This window comes from Microcaecilia unicolor, chromosome 2, assembly GCF_901765095.1.
Source record: "Microcaecilia unicolor chromosome 2, aMicUni1.1, whole genome shotgun sequence".
NCBI classification, from domain to species: Eukaryota; Metazoa; Chordata; class Amphibia; order Gymnophiona; family Siphonopidae; genus Microcaecilia; species Microcaecilia unicolor.
In genome coordinates, this window is record NC_044032.1 from 415,560,221 (window position 1) to 415,579,573 (window position 19,353).

Here is a 19,353-nt window from a genome sequence, read left to right on the forward strand (position 1 = left end):
AATGGATTTTCCCAAAGTCCATTTTAATAATGGTCTATGGACTTTTCCTTTAGGAAGCCATCCAAACCTTTTTTAAACCCTACTAAGCTAACTGCTTTTACTACATTCTCTGGCAATGAACTCCAGAGTTTAATTACACGTCGAGTGAAAATAGCTTTCTCCGATTCGTTTTAAATTTACTGCTTTGTAGTTTCATTGCGTACCCCCTAGTCCTAGTATTTTTGGAACGAGTAAACATGTGATTCACGTCTACCTGTTCCACTCATTAGGTGCACATCTTCCTTTTATAGAGTAGGCTTCAAATGGGCAACTTCTTGGCACCTTAAAATAGGCACAGTGTTGTAGAATTACCACCTATGGGGGTAATTTTTTGACTAGATGCCACAATTTAGGTGCTTAGATGTTGTGTACTAAGCGCTAATTTTATAGCTGCATCTGGGTGCCAAGGTTCAGTTAGAGAATGCTAACAAGTCGGCATCAATGTGCCTACATAAAAGCACATGCCTAAATGCATCCCTGTAGCTAATAACTTACAGTATTCTGCAGAGTTGCACTGGTAACCTGAAGAGATATGAGCCAAGAGAAGAGGGTCCAGACACTTCCTTCATTTTCCCATTTACTATCTGAATTAGCATTTTGGGCGCATTTGCTGAAATCATTGATACTGCCCTGGAACAGCTTAAAAGACGACTCTTCCTGCAGCTTGTGGGCCTTTCAGGGCCACCGAGAGACTGAGCCAGGCCCGAGGCAGGGCTGTCGTCCCCCCAGGACGCCGCCATTGCCACTCACCCCAGGATCGCCACCACTGCTGCCCGCCGGTCGCAACTGCAAGTACTTTGGCTGGCGGGGAATCCTGAGGCCCCGCCAGCAGAAGAGGTCTTCCTCCAGCGCTGCTCTTTCCTCTGCCGCATTGCCTGCCCCACGGCTGCTTTTTCTCTTACATCCTGCTTGAAGCTATATATTGTATGAGTTTTATTTCTTTATTATTGTAAGCCACATAGAAATGAATAATTGGACTTTGGATTACATGGGATATAAGTACTAATAAATAAATATAGCTAAGTTGTCCATTACTGCAGCGTTTCCCAAATCCAGTCTTGCAGTACTCCTTGCATAGTAACATAGTAGATGATGACAGAGAAGACCTGTACAGTTCATCCAGTTTGCCCAACAAGATAAACTCGTATGTGCTGACCTTGATTTGTCCCTGCCATTTTCAGAGCACAGACAGTAGAAGTCTGCACAGCACTAGCCCCGCCTCCCCACCACCGGTACTGCCACCCAATCTCTGCTAAGCTTCTGAGGATCCATTCCTTCTGAACAGGATTCTTTTATGTTTATCCCATGCATTTTTTAGTTCCGTTACCGTTTTCATCTTTACCATCTCCCACGGGAGGGCATTCCAAGTATCCACCACTCTCTTTGAAAAAATACTGCCTGACATTTTTCTTGTCTGCCCCCCTTCAACCTCATTTTATGTCCTCTAGTTCTACTGCCTTCCTGTCTCCGGAAAAGGTTTGTTTGCGGATTAATACCTTTCAAATATTTGAATGTCTGTATCATATCAACCCTGTTTCTCCTTTCTTCCAGGGTATACATGTTCAGGTCAGCAAGTCTCTCCTCATACGTCTTGTAACGCAAATCCCATACCATTCTCGTAGCTTTTTTTTGCACCGCTTCAATTCTTTTTACAGCAAGATACGGCCTCCAAAACTGAACACAATACTCCAGGTGGGGCCTTTCTATACAGCCTAGCATCCTTCTGGCTACGGCCACCGCCTTGTCACACTGTTTTGTCACCTTCAGATCCTCAGATACTATCACCCCAAGATCCCTTTCCCTGTCTGTACATACCAGACTCTCACTGCCTAACACATACGTCTTCTGTGGATTTCTACTCCCTACGTGCATCACGTTGCATTTCTTTGCATGCAAAATCAGCATGAACTTGATTTGCATGCACTGCCTCATGCATATTCATTGTGGATATCCTGAAAATCTGACGAGCAAGTGGGTACTCCAGGACCGGACTTGAGGAAACACTTCATTTGTGCAAGTAGCAAATTATGGTCTACCGCATCGAATGCACTTGACATATCAAATTGCATAGCGATGATTTTCCTGTCTAGGCTCATTTCTTTCCTGAAGTTAGCAATTAATGTGGTTAGGACTTTTTTTTGAGCTGAAATTGGGTCTGAAGCCAGATTGTGTATGGTGAAAAAGGGAAAAGGAGGACAGATAATCCATAAATTGGGGAGCGACTATGCCCTCAATTGCCTTTACTAATAAAGGGATAGAGGCAGCTGACCTGTAATTTGTTTATGGTGTCACCCTTCTATAAGATGGAACCATGCTGTTTTGATCACGCAAGCACAAACCTCCTCACCAAGGCTGCTGGTACGCTCAACGGCACTCCGCCTCTCTGTGGGCACATTACACCTGACTCAGAAGACGCAGGTCCTAAAAAGAAGGGCAAGCCAAACAGTGAAGGCCCCCATACCAGCACTGTAAATAGTCAAACGGCCGCCCGAGCCGCCCACTGCTCTTCAGCCCTCTGCTGCGAGCCAGACCCCTGTGCTCCCTTCCTGGCCGCAGCCAACGGCCCACAGAGCAGGCATCCTGGACCAAACAATGCAAAATGCAAGAAGAGGTAGATTAGACGAATTAAAAAAGAAGTTACCAAATGTTTGTGGAAGGGAGCAGAGCTGTGGGAGCAGCAGGCTAAAATGGTGAGTTCACCTTGCAGGCACTGCCCTTCTTGCTCCCAGAGGTCACCTCTTTCCCCACCTCCCAGACTTCCTGTCTTGTTACCTGCCTCCCTATAGGTCCCCTATTCTTTAGTGCCACCCCTTACTTATCCCTTTCCTAACTTGCCTGTGCGTGCAAGCTCTTCTGTACTTCCCATCACCCTCCACCTTCCCCTACTTCCTATTAGAGGCGTATCTGAAATGCAGCGGTAGGGGGGGGCCAAGGCCAGAGTGAGGGGGCACATTATCCCCCCCCCCCATCGCCGTCGTCGTCACTGTCACCTTCCTTTGCTGGCGGGGGACCCCAACCCCCGCCAGCCGAGGTCCTCTTCCTCCTGCCGCTACCTTTAAAAATATTCCTTCGGCTGGCGGGGGACCCCAACCCCCGCCAGCCGAGCAGAGGTCTTTTAAAGTTCTTTTTCGTCTTCCGGAGTCCGTGCTGTTCAAAGCTGCTCCTTTCGGAGGCAGCCTCCAGACATGCCATTATGGAATTGCTCTCAATACATCCTGCAGTGTTTACATGTGTAAATAGATTGTCCAAAATTAATCTTCACAGCGACATACTTTTATATTTAATTTCAGTATTGTTTTCATTTTTTTTAATTATTGGCCATGTGCTGATTTTCCCATTAGCACTTGTGCACTTACTTTCACCTGTTTTGTAGGCGGTAAGTACCAGGGTTTCTGCCAGGTACTTGTGACCTGGCTTGGCCACTGTTGGAAACAGGATACTGGGCTAGATGGCCCATTAGTCTGACCTAGTATGGCTATTCTTACGTTCTAAGGCACTAATCACACGCTTATTGGTTAATGTGCGACAGTGTGGCTGTAATTAGTACAGAATGCAGAACACGCCTTCTCGCAGCCTCCAACCTGCCCCCAGCGCTGATGCCAAAATTACCATGGGACGCCCGAGTGCACCCTGCGGTAAGGCATTTTAAACTGCGGTAAGCACGAGTTAGTTAGTGCTTACTGCAGCTTAATAATCTTAAATAAAGGAAATGAGAACTAGGATGGATGCTTTACCTGTTGTTTACTAAGTACAATTTAGAAGTATTTCGTTATTTTTAACTCTTTGAACAGAAAATATCATGAAGGGGCAGTTCGTAATGTGACTGGAAAGGAACTAGACGCTGCATGATTTATACAGAACTTGTTCTGAATCAGGATCTCTTACTGAATTTCTTTATGTGACCTGGCACACAGGATCCTTTACAGATGTCTCTGTGAACAGGAAATAAATTGAGTAGCTTGTAAACGAAGGATGAGCCTTGTCTAGATAGACTTAAAAAAAAAAGGGCACTTCAATTTCCAATTGTCATATCCGTTATTTATATGAGGCAACTTTCTGATTTATGATTATTTTTTCAGTCACAGAGAGGCCCCTGCTTGGAATAACACAGAGCTTTAAATCATATCCAGAAAGTGTCACGGTAGATGAAAACAGAGCCTAGTGTTTTCCCCCCATATTACTATTAATATTATTTAACTCTGCTGCCCTATGAGCCAGATGTCTGAAAATCCTTGGCTGGAACACATTTAAAAGCTCATTCCCTGTCCATGAATAACAATGTTATATAGTCACAAAACCTGCTTTGTCGACTGCTTGCTGAAAGAGGACTTAGTTTAAAGTGTACGTTCCACTGAACCAGAAAATAAATATCTATTAAGGTTAAAATTTACATGAACTGGATTTCAAAACTGTCATAATTGAGCTGCATTTTCTTTTTGTTGGGGGGTAAGGTAAAAGGCACTTACATTTATAAAAGGTGGCATCTATGCATCAGGTTTTATGGATATAAAATTGATGTTCCAGTCATTCGTTTATAATGAAATGACTCTGAAGGTGTATAATTTACAAGTGCTAAACCTTTGCTTCTTTTCTAAAGTTTATTCACTGTGCTAACATGGTTAGGGGGAAAGAGCATGGTACAAATTAGATCTTGGGGCTTAGGGTTCAGTTTATCTTGATGCAGCTTTGGAGGTGTTCATTTTACCATTCTTCAGATAATGGGTTGTTTTCTATTTGGGAATGGACTTAGAGCAATGCATGTGTCCAAATTAGATATATGCGGACAGTTATCCAGAAGCAGCTACTTTTGGAGTAGCCTTCGCTAAGGGGGAAATTATATAAACAACACTCAAGAATGGGTGCCAGAAAAGATTTTATTTATTTATTTAATACATTTATACCCCACATTCTCCCGCTAGTTGCAGGCTCAATGTGGCTTACATAAACCTGTATGAAGGCTACAGTAAAGAAAAATATAACCAAACAGTATTAAAGTAAGATAATGAACATATAGATAACATTTAAACAGCAATATGTAGATGATGATAAAGAATAATTAATGTCTATGAGTCTTGTTAAATCTGGAGTTAAACAGATTATGTTGAACCTGGAGAATAAGCCTTCTTGAACAGGACGGACTTCAATAATTTTCTGAAATTCAGGTAGTTCTGAGTGGATTTAACTGATTTGAGTAAAGCATTCCACAGTTGTGTGCCCATGAAGGTGAAGTTGGAGGCATAAGTAGATTTTACTTGAGTCCACTACAGTCTGGGTAGTGTACATTTATGTTTCATTTTTATTAAGTTGACATAATCAGCTGTAACATTTCGCATTACACAAGTAAGTTCCAGAACAGCAGTTGGCATATCTTCACATTTTGTATTTTTATTAATATTAGTAGTTCCCCTCCCCAAAGCCTCCCCCCCTTTTCCCTTCTATGTCCAATAACAAGCAGAGGTTACAGGAGCAGCAGCAGCAACGGGTATTATAGGTTCAATATCTGGCTCCGGACCATTGGGGTCAAGGTTTCCCAGAAGGGTGCTGGGTAGTGTAGATTTAAATAGGATCGTGAGAGACTGAATCTGTTTCTGAGTGGTAAGTCAACCAATTCAAGCATGTAATCTGGAACTTCCCCATAAATGATCCTGTGAATCAAGGTACATACCTTGAAGGCAACTCGTTCTCTAATGGGAAGCCAATGCAGTTTTTCGCGAAGAAGCTTGGCAGATTCGAATTTAGATTTTCCGAAGATCAGTCTTGCCACAGTGTTCTGAGCAGTCTGAAGTTTCTTGAGTAATTGTTCTTTGCAGCCTGCATAAATGCCGTTGCAATAGTCCAGTTGGCTTAATACCATTGATTGTATCATATTGCGAAAAACATCACGGGGAAAGTACAGTTTTATTTATTTGAGTCTCCACATAGAGTAAAACATTTTCTTTTGTGGTGTGATTTATTTGGGTTTCCAGGGTTAGGTGCCGATCAATTGTGACCCCTAGAAGTTTTAAACTGTCTGAGATGGGTAGGGAAAGTTTGGGAGCATTTAAAGTAGTAGGATTATATTTATTATACTGAGACGATAAGATGAGGCAATGAGTTTTTTCAGTATTCAGTTTCAGGTGAAATGAATTAGCCCATTCGTCCATTGTACTCAGAACTAATCTAATAAGATTGGTAATTTCATCATCCAAGTCCTGTTTGAAAGGTATATATACTATAACATCATCTGCGTGTATATAAGATCAACACTAAACTCAATTGTAAAAAGTGCCCGATTCCCAAGCACAAACTTCGGGTGCTAGACTTAAGCTTGCTGAAACCTGGTGTAAAATGTTGGCACCCAAATCGGTTGCACTAACCTCGTATTCTGTAAGAGTCCTGTTTGAAAGGTATATATACTATAACATCATCTGCGTGTCTATAAGATCAACACTAAACTCAATTGTAAAAAGTGCCCGATTCCCAAGCCCAAACTTTGGGTGCTAGACTTAAGCTTGCTGAAACCTGGTGTAAAATGTTGGCACCCAAATTGGTCGCACTAACCCCGTATTCTGTAAGTGCGTGTGCAACTTTTTGGAACACCCCTGACACACCATGCCCCTCCCTCAACCATGACTCCTTTTCAGATATGCAGTATGGGAGTTAGGCTCCCTGCCTTATAGAATAGCGAAAATAGACTAGTCAAACACAGTATATAGGACACTCGGAAAAGGATTTCGCACAAAAAAAATATATCATCAAACAAGTTAAGTTAAAGAAGGGAAATCGAAGGAGTATTCAATATAGGCTGTTCCCATAGTCGAGCCAAGTTTTCAGTGAGTCCAGCTGTAACAACGACTCACTACTACGCTCTATATATCATCAATACTCCTTACTTTGAAACCCTTCAAACTTTTATTTCTTGTGTAAAAATTCAGAAAATTCAAAAATATTCATAAATGAGTGTGAAAAACTTTAATGAAAATCTTTATAACCCTTTTCTAAAGAACCCTTCAAATAAGTTCAATCAAAAATGTACAAAGATAATGTATGCCAAAATGTACTTCAAAAATAGCAGAGCACCAGACATATTGGAGACCAACAGACAGGGGTGATAACTTAAACTTGTTTCCTTGCTCCAATACCATCTGCTCCTTAAACGTCCAGCTGGGATCCCTGTTTCAAAACATTTTCAGAGACGCCAAGAGGGGCATAATCGAACGGCGCTGGCCAAATAGATGGCCGGCCATCTTTGGGGCTGGCTCGGCAAAGGGGGTGGAGCCAACCGTATTTTCGAGATATGGTTGGGGCCAGCTAAATCAATCGCCGGGTTTAGAGGAGATGGCCGGCTTCATTTTTCAGCCATAATGGAAACCGGGCCCGGCCATCTCAAACCTGGCGAAATGCAAGGCATTTGGTCATGGGAGGAGCCAGCATTTGTAGTGCACTAGCCCCCCCTCAACGTGCCAGGACACCAACCGGGTACCCTAGGGGGCACTTCTAGAAATTAAAAAAAAAAAAATAAAAATAGCTCTCAGATGCATAGCTCCCTTATCTTGGGTACTGAGCTCCCCAAATCCCTGCCAAACCCCACTCCCCACAACTCTACACCATTACCATAGCCCTAAGGGGTGAAGGGGGCACCTACACGTGGGTACAGTGGGTTTTGGTTTTTTTTGGAGGGCTCAACATTAACCACCACAAGTGGAACAGGTAGGGAGAGGATGGGCCTGGGTCCACCTGCCTGAAGTGCACTGCACCCACTAAATACTGCTCCAGAGACCTGCATACTGCTGTCAGGGAGCTGGGTATGACATTTCAGGCTGGCATACAGGCTGGCAAAAAACGTTTTGTTTTACACTTTTTTTGGGGGTGGGAGGGGGTTGGTGACCACGGGGGGATTAAGGGGAGGTCATCCCCGTTTCCCTCCGGTGGTCATCTGGTCAATTGGGGCACTTTTTGTGACTTGGACCTAAAAATAAATGGGCCAAGTGCAGCCGGCGAAATGTGCGTCTGAGCTGGCCATCTTTTTTCCATTATGGGGTGAAGCCGGCTATCTCATAACCATGCCCCCGTCCTGCCTCCCGCCCCGTCCCGACTTCTGTACCCTCCCTTGAAGGTTGGCCGGCTCCGCGACAAAAAGCAGTTGGGCTGGCTAAAATCGGCTTTTGATTATACCGATTTGGCCGTGATCAGGAGATCGCCGGCCATCTCCCTATTTTGTGTCAGAAGACGGCCGGCGATCTCTTTAGAAAATAAGCTCACAACTTGAACCAAGGAACTGTTGAGAATGCAGCACTGGCATCCCTGAAGAAGATGCCTTCTGAGTGTCCTATATACCCATATAGGGATTGACTACTGTCTGTTTTTGCATTTTGAAGTGTCTCTTCCCTGGGATTTTATATTGATAGTGATCAGTTATAGAATAGCGTGCAGCCAGATGTGTACTCAAATTCTGATGGGTGTCAATTAACCTCAATCATTGGTGATTAGTTCTCAACTTGTTCAATTAATTTTGCGTGCACATCTTGGGAGCATGCACAAATCTGAAAGCCATATATAGGAGCCGGAAGTAAATGTATCCATGTCGTACCTTTGAATTTTAAGCATCAATATTAAGGTAATTCTATACCTGGACACCTATAAAATAGGTGCCCAGAGAGCATTTGATAGGAGCTTATTCTATAAAATAGCATAGCTGTAAAAATATGTGCCTATAGGTTAGATAATATAGCATAATTGTTATTATGCGCTTTATAGAATTACTCTCCACATGCATAGATTACCTGCCCCTACTTTGGAGTGCCAGGGCAGAGCAAGGGCATTCTACCCACTTATAAGGAACCAGTGCTATGTGGATAGTTAAGGGGTGTAGTTATCAATGTGGGCTAGATGAGTTATTTTTATTGTTATCCCCAGTTATTAGTAACGGAGTCTCATTGTCTAAAATGGGGCCTGTGCTAAAATAGCACGGATTAGTGGTAAAATAACATATCTTAACAGTAACCCACATTGATAACTACGCCCTTTATCTATCCAGATAGTTTAATTTAACTATCCAAGTAGTTTAATTTAGGCCAGCAAAAAGGTTGTGCTAATTTAAACCACTTAGATATACATATAGCAGCTGAATATAACCACAGTAGAGTTCAGCAGCCATACATATGTTCAGTGTCCATGATAATGCTTGTATTGTTTATTAAAATAGCAATGCTGAATTTATGCAGATGATGCCTGGCATTAAATTAAAAAAACCCCCATTGGCTATGGGGTTTATATATCAACACAATAGTAATTCATATATGTCTATATCTGCCAATTTTATTTCTCTCTCTCTTTATATGTGCGTGTATGTATGTATCTCTTGTTTGTCCTGTTTGTCTGTCCTAATTAGATTGTAAGCTCTGTTGAGCAGGGACTGTCTCTTCATGTTCAAGTGTACAGCGCTGCGTACGTCTAGTAGCGCTATAGAAATGATAAGTAGTAGTAGTAAGTGTGTGTGTGTGTGTGTGTGTGTATATATATATATATATATATATATACACACTACTGAAAAAGGCCCGTTTCTGACACAAATGAAGGTTTTCCTCGGAGTGTGTGTGTGTGAGAGATGGAGTGTGTGTGAGAGAGAGAATGAGAGAGAGAGAGACAGAGTGTGTGTGTGTGTTTGTGTCAGAGACAGAGTGTCTGTGTGTGTGAGAGTGTGTGTGTGTGACAGAGAGGGGAATAATTGAACGGCGCCGGTGAAATAGATTGCCGGCGATCTGTTTTGGCGGAGCTGCAAACAGCTGGCCGAACCTTATTATCGAAAAAGATGGCTGGCCATCTTTTCTTTCGATAATACGGTTTGGCCCGGCCAAATGCCAGAGTTCGCCGGGTTTGAGATGGCCGGTTTTGTTTTTCAGTGATAATGGAAACTAAAAGTGGCCATCTCAACCCCAGCTACATCCAAGGCATTTGCTCATGGGAGGAGTCAGCATTTGTAGTGCACTAGTCCCCCTGACATGCCAGGACACCAACCGGGCACCCAAGGGGGCACTTCTAAAAATTAAAAAATATATACAAAAATAGCTCCCAGGTGCATAGCTCCCTTACCTTTAGGTGCTGAGCCCCCCAAATCCTCCCCAAACCCACTCCCCACAACTCTACACCATTACCATAGCCCTAAGGGGTGAAGGGGGGCACCTACATGTGGGTACAGTGGGTTTTGGGGGGGGGGGTGGAGGGCTCAACACTTAGCACCACAAGTGTAACAGGTGGGGGGAGATGGACCTGGGTCTGCCTGCCTGAAGTGCACTGCACCCATTAAAAACTGCTTCAGGGACTTGCATACTGCTATCAGGGAGCTGGGTATGACATTTGAGGCTGGCATACAGGCTGGCAAAAAAGGCTTTTATTTTTAATTTTTTAGTGTGGGAGGGGGTTGGTGACCACTGGGGGAGTATTGCGAGGTCATCCCCCATTCCCTCCGGTGGTCAGTTGGGGCACCTTTTTGAGGCTTGGTCGTGAAAATAAAAGGACCAAGTAAACCCGGCGAAATACTGATTAATGCCGCTTTTTTTTCTATTATCCGCGAAAGCTGGCCATCTGGTAGCCATGCCCATGCCCGCCCATGTCCCGCCTTTGCTACGCCGCCGACATGCTCCCTTGAACTTTTGCCGGCTCGGCGACGGGAAAGCGGCGATGGTGTTAAAAAAAGCAGCTTTCGGTTATACCGACTTCGCCGCTTTTGAGAGATCGCTGGCCATCTCCCGATTTATGTCAGAAGATGCCCGGCGATCACTTTCAAAAATAAGCCTGAGAGAGAGAGTGTGTCAGAGAGTGTATGTGAGAGACAGTGAGTGAGTGTGTGCCCCCACCTCTCTGGTCTCAAGACCCCCTCCCCACCTCCCTTTCCCCTGCCCCACCCACCCATCCATGCCCAGCGACCCTCCCCCCCCCCCCGGCGCATCAAACCCCCTCGCCACCTGCAGCTGCCACTGGTAACGCTGTCCGGCCGCTGCTGCTTCTCCTGTTGAGCAGCAGCGGCCGGTACCAAAAGAAAAAAAGCAATAAATGTTTTTTTTAACCTGAAACGCGGCACCGCAGACAGCAATCAGGCATCGGCTGTTGGCTCTGCAGCCGCTGCTTTTCTCGCCTCACGTTGCGCTCTTCTGGGGTCTTAGTCCAGGGGCAGTGACGTGGAGGCGAGAGGAGGAGTGGCTGCAGAGCAGATAGCCAATGCCTGATGGCTGTCTATGGTGCCGAGTTTCAGGTTTAAAAACATTTATGGCTTTTTTTTCTTTTTGTAGTGGCCGCTGCTGCTCAACAGGAGAAGCAGCAGCGGCCAGACAGCGTTACCAGTGGCAGCTGCGGGTGGCGAGGGGGTTGATGTGCTTCGGGGGGGGGGGGGTTTGGGTGATGTGCGCAGGTGGTGTTTGAGCGGCGCACTCACAGCTGATTCTCAGGCAGGGGGAGGAGTAGGGAAACATGTGTTTCCCTACTCCTCCCCCTGCCTGGGAATCAGCTGTGAGCGACGTCAGCTTGGCTACGGAGCCTAGCTCAGCAACTCCAGGAGCCAAGGACACAGGCAGCTACTTTAGATCGTTGGAGGTGAGACTTGTGTATATATGTGTATATATATATGTGTATATATGTGTATATGTATATATATATATATATATATATATATATATATACAGTGCAATCCACTGAAGTACAAGGGTCTGGGACCAAAGAAATACATGCAGTTAACCGGAGCGTGCACTTGACCCAACAAAGTTTGACATCTGATAAACGTATGTACAGTACTGTTTATTATTCATACAGTATACAGTCTTCGTTAACTGACGTTCGGCTTACTTGAAGTAATCAGTCATAGTCCTCCGTACACTCTTGTGTCTGTGAGTTCCATAGACTACGTCTGCCAGATGGTAAAAACTGTCATAGCACTGACATCCAGTGGCCTCCAGATAAGCCCGCACGGTGTTGAGACTCTCCAGCGCTCTTGCAAAAGTGACAGGAGGTTGTTGAATTTCGTCAGCCTGTGCCTCGCTTTTCATTTCATCATCTGTTTCATCATCAGCTTTTGCCTGCGTGTAGGCGCATTTCTCTACATCAGTGCTGTCGTCAGCTGTTTGTAGATGGTAATCAACAGCTATGTAGCCATGAAACTCCTCTTCAGTAACACAAGCTGGGATGTCAGTAGCCTTTTCATCTGACGCGTTTGCAACAGCTGCATCTGTTTCATCCCTCTCCACAACCCTAACAAAGCTTGCCCGCTTGTAGCAGTTCACAATGGTTGCCTGTGTAACATGATTCCAGGCTTCTTTCTGCATATGTAGGGAATCCAACAGTGACAGATTACAAGCCAGTTCAACATGACGTTTATTATTATTATTATTTATTTATTGCATTTGTACCCCACATTATCCCACCTTTTTGCAGGCTCAATGTGGCTTACAGAGTGTTGTTATGATGTAGTCATTACTTGATCTTAAATACAATCGATAGGCTGAAGGTAGGTGAGGATTTAGATGGAAAGGTGTTAGGTAAGGTAGTGTGAGAGGTGTTTTTTGATGCACCTGAGTGGTTTGAGGAATGATTTATTAAGGATGTCTTTTGTAGGCTTTGTTGAAGAGATGTGTCTTCAAAGATTTGTGAAAACTGGTTAGATTGTCCATAGTTTTCAGGGCCATGGGTAATGCGTTCCATGTCCGTGTGCTTTTATACGCAAAAGTAGTAGCATATGACTGTTTGTATTTAATTCCTTTACAGCTGGGGAAGTTCAGATTGAGGAATTTGCAGGCCGATCTTTTGGCGTTTTTGGGCGGTAGGTCCACTAGGTTTAACATATAGAGTGGGGCATCTGCGTGGATGATTTTGTGAACAGTTGAGCAGATCTTGAACTCAATTCGTTCCTTGAGCGGGAGCCAGTACAGTTTCTCTCTTAGGGGTTTTGCCCTTTCGTATTTATTTTTTCCAAAGAGGAGTCTGGCTGTGGTGGTCTGGGCTGTTTGGAGTTTTTTAATGGTCTGTTCATTACAGCCTGCGTACAGAGTGTTACAGTAGTCCAAATGACGTATCACTAATGACTTTACTAGGATGCGGAAGATGTTTCTTGGGAAAAAAGGTTTTATTCTTGCCAGTCTGGTAATCCATAGCTCTCATCAGACGACGTAGCACAAGAGCCCGATAATGTTGTTTGAAATTGGCTATTATGCCCTGATCCATAGGTTGGATCAGAGAGGTAGTGTTTGGTGGCAGGAAGACCACCTTGACGATAGACAGCCTGACATCATCCCTGTGTGCAGAACAATTACCACAAAGCAACAAAATCTGATGCTTTAGTGCCTGCATTCTAGTGTCTAACTTCTTTAGCCACTGCTTCCAAATTTCCCCAGTCATCCATGAATTTGCGTTAGCCTCGTATGACACAAGAAGTCGCTTAACATTCTTGAAGCAACGGGGCTGTTTGCTCTTTCCAATGACGAGGGGTTCCAACTTCTCACTCCCATCCATATTGCAGCAAAGGAGGATCGTCAGTCAGTCCTTCGACGTTTTACTTCCTGTAGTTTCGGCTTGTTTGAATGCAAGTGTTCCATCAAGAATCGCTCGCCAGTAGAAACTGTTTTCATCAGCATTGAACATGTCACGAGGTGCAAACTCGTTCAAGATAGTAGGAAGAACTGAAACAACCCAATTTTGAGCACCAAAGTCATTAGCGTCTTGTTTCTCACCATGCTGTTTCTTGAATTTTATGTTGTTCCTCTTCTTCCATCTTTCCAACCATCTAACAGTGGCTTTGAATTCAGTTAGTCCAAGACTTTCAGCTAGCTAATTAGCTTTCTCCATAAGCAGTGGACCACTGACAAGAAACTGTCTGCTTCTGACTTGAGAAAACCACCGAAGAAGAGCATCTTCTACCTCCTCAGCTTTTCCCACCCATTTTCGTTTCCGGTGTGGATTTGTATTGTTTTGCCAGTCTTCCAGAAGCTGGTCTTTCTGCTTCAAGATACGAGAAATTTGACAGGGATCGACACCATATTCTTTAGCAATAGATGCTTGACTTTTTGTTTTCTAACTTTTTAAGAACACTGGAGTCATCATGCAACTGTAAGACTTTAACACTGGCTGAATGAATAGAAGAACTTCTATTCGTTCAGCCAGTGTTAAAGTCTTACAGTTGCATGATGACTCCAGTGTATATTCTAACAACATTCTTTCGCTTCTTCTGCCTGTGGCAGTTAACCAACGAGATTTCAAATTTACCGCCCCTTTGTCACGCTTCAATCGACTTCCATATTTCTCGCGTTGGCTTATGCGGAGTCTTTCCTGCAGAGGAGTGGTCTTTAAACCATGCATATAAGCGAATCTTGCACTTATCAGTGGTGCGCTAAACCGAAGTTTGTCCCCATAAAAATTGATGGCACCAAAAACGGGACCGAAGTATGGCATGCAGTTAAACAGAGCATGCGCTTATCCGACATGCACTTCAATGGAGTGCACTGTTTATCATATATATATATATATATATATATATATATATATATATTATACACACACACACACACAAACAAACATTTGAGTGTTGTATTATATTTTGCAAATGAAAGGAACAATACAAAATTATATTGAGCTTGCTTTGGCTTTATTTCAGTTGCAGTTCTTTAATTGTATGTGAAGTTTGGAAAGTTGTAATCCATATGCTAAGGAGACCTTTTCGGGGGTGCTCTTTTAGGGGCCGATACATCTACAAAAACGTTAAAGCCCTTCCCTTACCGATTTCTTAGCGAATCGGTAAGAAACGGGCATGCATCAAGGAAATCGCATGCAAATGAGCTGGTCGCTGCTAGCTCATTTGCATGGGATTTCCTTCCAAGCCAGTTGGCCAGCTGAGCATGCGCAGAACAGCCAAATGTTATGTTGGCTGCTCTGTGCATGCCAAGGACGTCCTTTATGGACGTCCTTCACTCAAAAAAAAAAAAAAAAAAAAAAAAAACCAAGGCCTCCCCATAATAGTTGCAGACTTTCACATGCTAAGGATGTCCTTCACTCAAAAAACAACAAAAAAAAGGAAACCTGTCAGCAGCCTGAAACCTCAGAAGAGAAAGAGAGTCCCAGTTAATTTAAGTGATGCTGCTTGTGTAACATTTCCATTGTTTACTGCTTTGCATGTTAAAGGCAGGGTTACATCAGGCAATTAGGAAGGACTTTCCAAGGAAAAAAAAAAGGAGGTCCCTGTTTATCTTACCTGCCTGAACTGACCACAGCCACAGGTCTCTCAACAGTCCCCTCCAAGGTTGTTTTCAGCTTGCCCCCCCCCCCCCCCCCCCCAAGAATTGGGACGTGCGAGGACGTCTAAATCAAAACTTTTTGCATGTCCCTCCCTCCAGGTTTCTCTCTCTGCCAATCACAGCGCGTTTAGCTGTTACCAGTATCAGCTAAACGCTCTGTGATTGGCTGAGAGAGACCTGGCGGGAGGGACATCCAAAAAGTTTTGATTTGGACGTCCTCGCACTTCCCGATCCTCTGTGTGTGTGTGTTGGGGGGGGGGGGGCGCAACCTTGGAGGGGCTGTTGAGAGAACTGTGGTTGTGGTCAGTTCAGGCAGTTAAGAAAAACACGTCCAAGAAGGATGCTCATCACAAAAGCTGAGGAAGACGTCCAGCTCGAGTTAGGCACTTGGATGTCCCTGACGAGCACTTGGATGTTTTTTTTTCCTTCAGATTCCCTTGCAGCAGCCCCAACGAGAGGTGCAGAGTGTCAGCAAAACTTCCCGGAGAAGCCACGCTCCCTTCTCCCTCCCTCCACACCTGGCTGCTCCCTACCTTCCGTGTGGCAGCTGGAAGCAGTGAGCCACATACGATTAATCAGACTTCTCTAAACTGACTGGAACTTCGAGGAGATGCATCCTGTTTAAAGAATGTAGCCCTTCCTTTGGAGAAAGCTGCAAACGTCCAAGTGCTCGTCAGGGATGTCCTTTTTTGTTTTAGTGAAGGACGTCCATGTTAGGCACTTTAGAAGGACGTCCCTGGCGAACACTGGACATTTTTTTTTCCAGATTGTCATCCGTTTTTGGAGCTTGTTGTTCAGCTCTGCAAGAATTTTTTTTCCTTCCGATTCCCTCACAGCAGCCCCAATGAGAGGTGCAGACTTCCCGTTAGGTTTTCCATGGTAAGGGGATCGGAAAATGGTAGTGCTACTCATTACAATATGAATTTTACTCATTATAATACTAATTTGCTCAGCTGCATTCTGTTTTCGTTAGCTGCTACTGTGACAGGACGATGCCCTTTTGTGCATGTCCTGGTTTACTACTTGCATGTTAAACTGGCTAGAACCAGTTTAAAACCCATGTTGCTGGCTCGTTAACTTTAGTGCATCTGGCCCTTAGTGTGTATATGTAATATATATGCCTTTATGCGTCCCCCACCTCAAGCTTTAGTTATTTCTCCCTTTACTCCCAAGTCTTCCTCGGGGCTCCCTCCAACAAGCCATCATTTGGCTTTAATATCAATCCCTAGCCCAGCAAACTCTCCCTTTCATCTCAGTCTGTCTTGCTGTGTCCACATCCCCCCCCCCCCCTTAAATCATCTTTCATGGTCTCAGTTTCTCTGTCACTGTCCCTATCAATCTCATTTTGGTCTCAGTCTTTCTCCTGCCCATCATCCCACCCCTTTAGCCTTGGTTTCCATCTGCCCACCTCAGGCCCTGTCCAAGAATATCAGATGCCAGGAGATCCAGGCCACAGTTTCCTTCAGGAACCCTCTCAGTGTGATGATTAGGAATCATTGTTGAGCACTGGCTAGGATCCCTTCCCTATGGAGATATAAAAGCTTCCACAACATCTCCCAACCTTGATCATCTCAAGGAGCCAAATGCCAGCTTGGGAACTGAATCCATATCTCCTATAAAGTAGAATGCAGCTCTGCTACTAAGTTATTGGACATAACTGAAACCGTAACTTAAGTTATTGGACATAAATAAAAGCCAGTATGGTCATTTTCTGAATATATTCAGTACGTAGTAGTAGCCTGTCTAAAAAAAAAACAAAACGGTTTCTTTTTCTCTTTGCAAATTTCTTAGACAACATGCTTCTGAGGAGTTCCATAAAGAATGACAAGAAGAAGCAGAGTGAGGATAAAGGGCCTACACCATCTCCAAAAATGCTGCAGTGTCGCTGCTATCACCATTGTCCAGAAGACTCTACCAACAACACCTGCAGGTTGGTGCAAGTTATGTATTGAAATATGTTACTTTTTAGATTGATTCTAATGCCTTCTACTTTCAAATCCTATTCACAAATACCTAGAAAGGAGGAAGTGATGTAATCTGAGAGATGGCTGCTTAGCTGTCAAGCTCCTCCAATCCCTGCTTAATAGAGCTGCTCTTAGCGTGGTTGCTGGTTTCATTTTGGCTCCTCAAGGACTTCTCCTGAATCGTACTGCTTCCCAGAGATGCTTAGCAGAAAAAGTAAGCCCGATCTTAAGGCTTATGCCTTTCAGCCATTGGAGTCCGGTGACCAAACAGATGGCAAGATGGCGCCCCTGCTTGAGGACTCCATGAGGGAGGCAGATCACCACGGCGACAGACCAGGGGTTGACCGAGATGCCATGCTGGAAACTCGGGCCGAGCTCTGTACATGGATCACAGACTTGAAATTCACAATTGTGACAGTGCAACAGGAGCTCCATAAAGATGTGGAAGGTTTGCGGAGAATGGTGGAAGATATGGGCCAACGGCTTGATGACTTTGAGGAGCGGGTAATTGATGACAGTGGGGATATTGTGGCTTTGCAAAAATGCTATGATGCCATAGAAACCAAACAGGAAGATCTCCTATCTAATATTGAGGATGGAGAGAATAGAGCACACCGCAGTAACCTCGGGGACCATGTTGTCCTTGAGGCTCAAGGGGAGCAGTCAGCGGAAGAACTCGTGCAATCCTTCTGCTGCCAATTTTTTTCAGGTTTTGGACTCTGCAGCAAAACTTCCCTCTATAGAATTTGAACTTGTGCACAGAGTTTTAGGACCTAAACTAGCAGATAGGCCACGGGATATTGTGTCGTGGTTCCTGGTGAAGGAGCACGTTCTGCATGCCGTACATCAGTTGAATATGAGCAGACACCAAAGTAGAACTCTTTGGAGATATTTCACTGTAACTGCGCAAACGTAGAAAATTCCATGAAGTTACCAAATGCCTTACCTCGCAGAGCATCACATACCGTTGACACTAACCTTTTGAACTTTCGTTTACGCTCCAGAACTGTCTTCATAGAGTCAACACTCCACTGGAGGCCATGGAGCTCTTAATTACGGCAAAAATGTGGCATATTACAGAGGACCGAGATCATAGAGTGAGAGGAGTGGCCCGGCAGGGGCCTCCAGCACAGTGGTAGCGGTCATGGTGGGGTGACCCTAAAACTCTGCAACTGCAACACAACTCCGACATCTCCCCTGCAGATTCTGACACCCTGACCTGACTTTGCTCACTTGGACATAGTCTGTGCTTTTAGCTTTTTGATTCAGCATGGGATTAACCATTGGCATATTTTTGGTTCATAACGAAGAAGTTCTTATGCTTACTCTAAGGAGCTGCTGTTTTTACACCAGTGGCTTCTTACTGTGCCCTAGCGGGCATGGGTCCAATGGAATTATAGGAGAGGTTTTAGGGGGGAAGTGGGGGGATTTATGTTTAGTTGGTTGCTGAATGTTCATAGATACAACTGTGGGTTTTTGGGACTGTTCCAGCTTTATTCTATGTTTCACATGGGCCCATAAATACCTCATTTTGTTATTGGGTCCATTAAACGGATAGCATTGCTTACATCGAATGTCCGTCTTCATGTGGGGATGGGATTTAATCAAGAAACTCACCTTAAGCCTGCTTATGAGCATCTTCTACAATATAATCACTATCCTCACATCTGCTTGACATGCAATAGATCAAATACTAAGACGCATGGTGTGGGGATAGTGTATATGTGCTCCCTTAACCCTGAGGTGCAGGATATAGTTTAACATTGGTGCTGTATTCTCTTAAAAGTGAAGATTGGGTCCTCCTTATATACTCTGGAGAAGAAAGCTTTCTATATGAAGATAGGCAGGTTGATTGATTCCAGATTGGGGGAGATTTTAATCTTACACCTGACCTGGCTCTAGATAATTCAGCTTTGGGGAGTCCATTATGACTATGCAGATAGGAAGCAATTAAAACCGCTTTTTTCCCAATGGGATTTGGTTGACCTCTGAAGACATTTTCATCCGAGTGAGCATGACTATACCTACTTCTACATGATACCCATTCCGGAGTTGGTTTTTGGGAGCTGATAAGTCGGTTCTTTGGGTTCACGATGCTG

The 19,353-nt window shown here is 44.3% G+C and overlaps 1 protein-coding gene across 2 annotated transcripts in view; it reads left to right on the forward strand.

Annotated features, from left to right (window-relative positions):
• Positions 1-19,353, forward strand: part of BMPR1B (bone morphogenetic protein receptor type 1B) — a 666,288-nt gene that overhangs the window by 533,937 nt on the left and 112,998 nt on the right. For both annotated transcript variants that reach the window (XM_030190709.1, XM_030190710.1), the window contains one exon: positions 17,082-17,220. In XM_030190709.1, the coding sequence (XP_030046569.1) occupies positions 17,082-17,220 (139 nt within the window). The remainder of the gene's footprint in view (positions 1-17,081; positions 17,221-19,353) is intronic.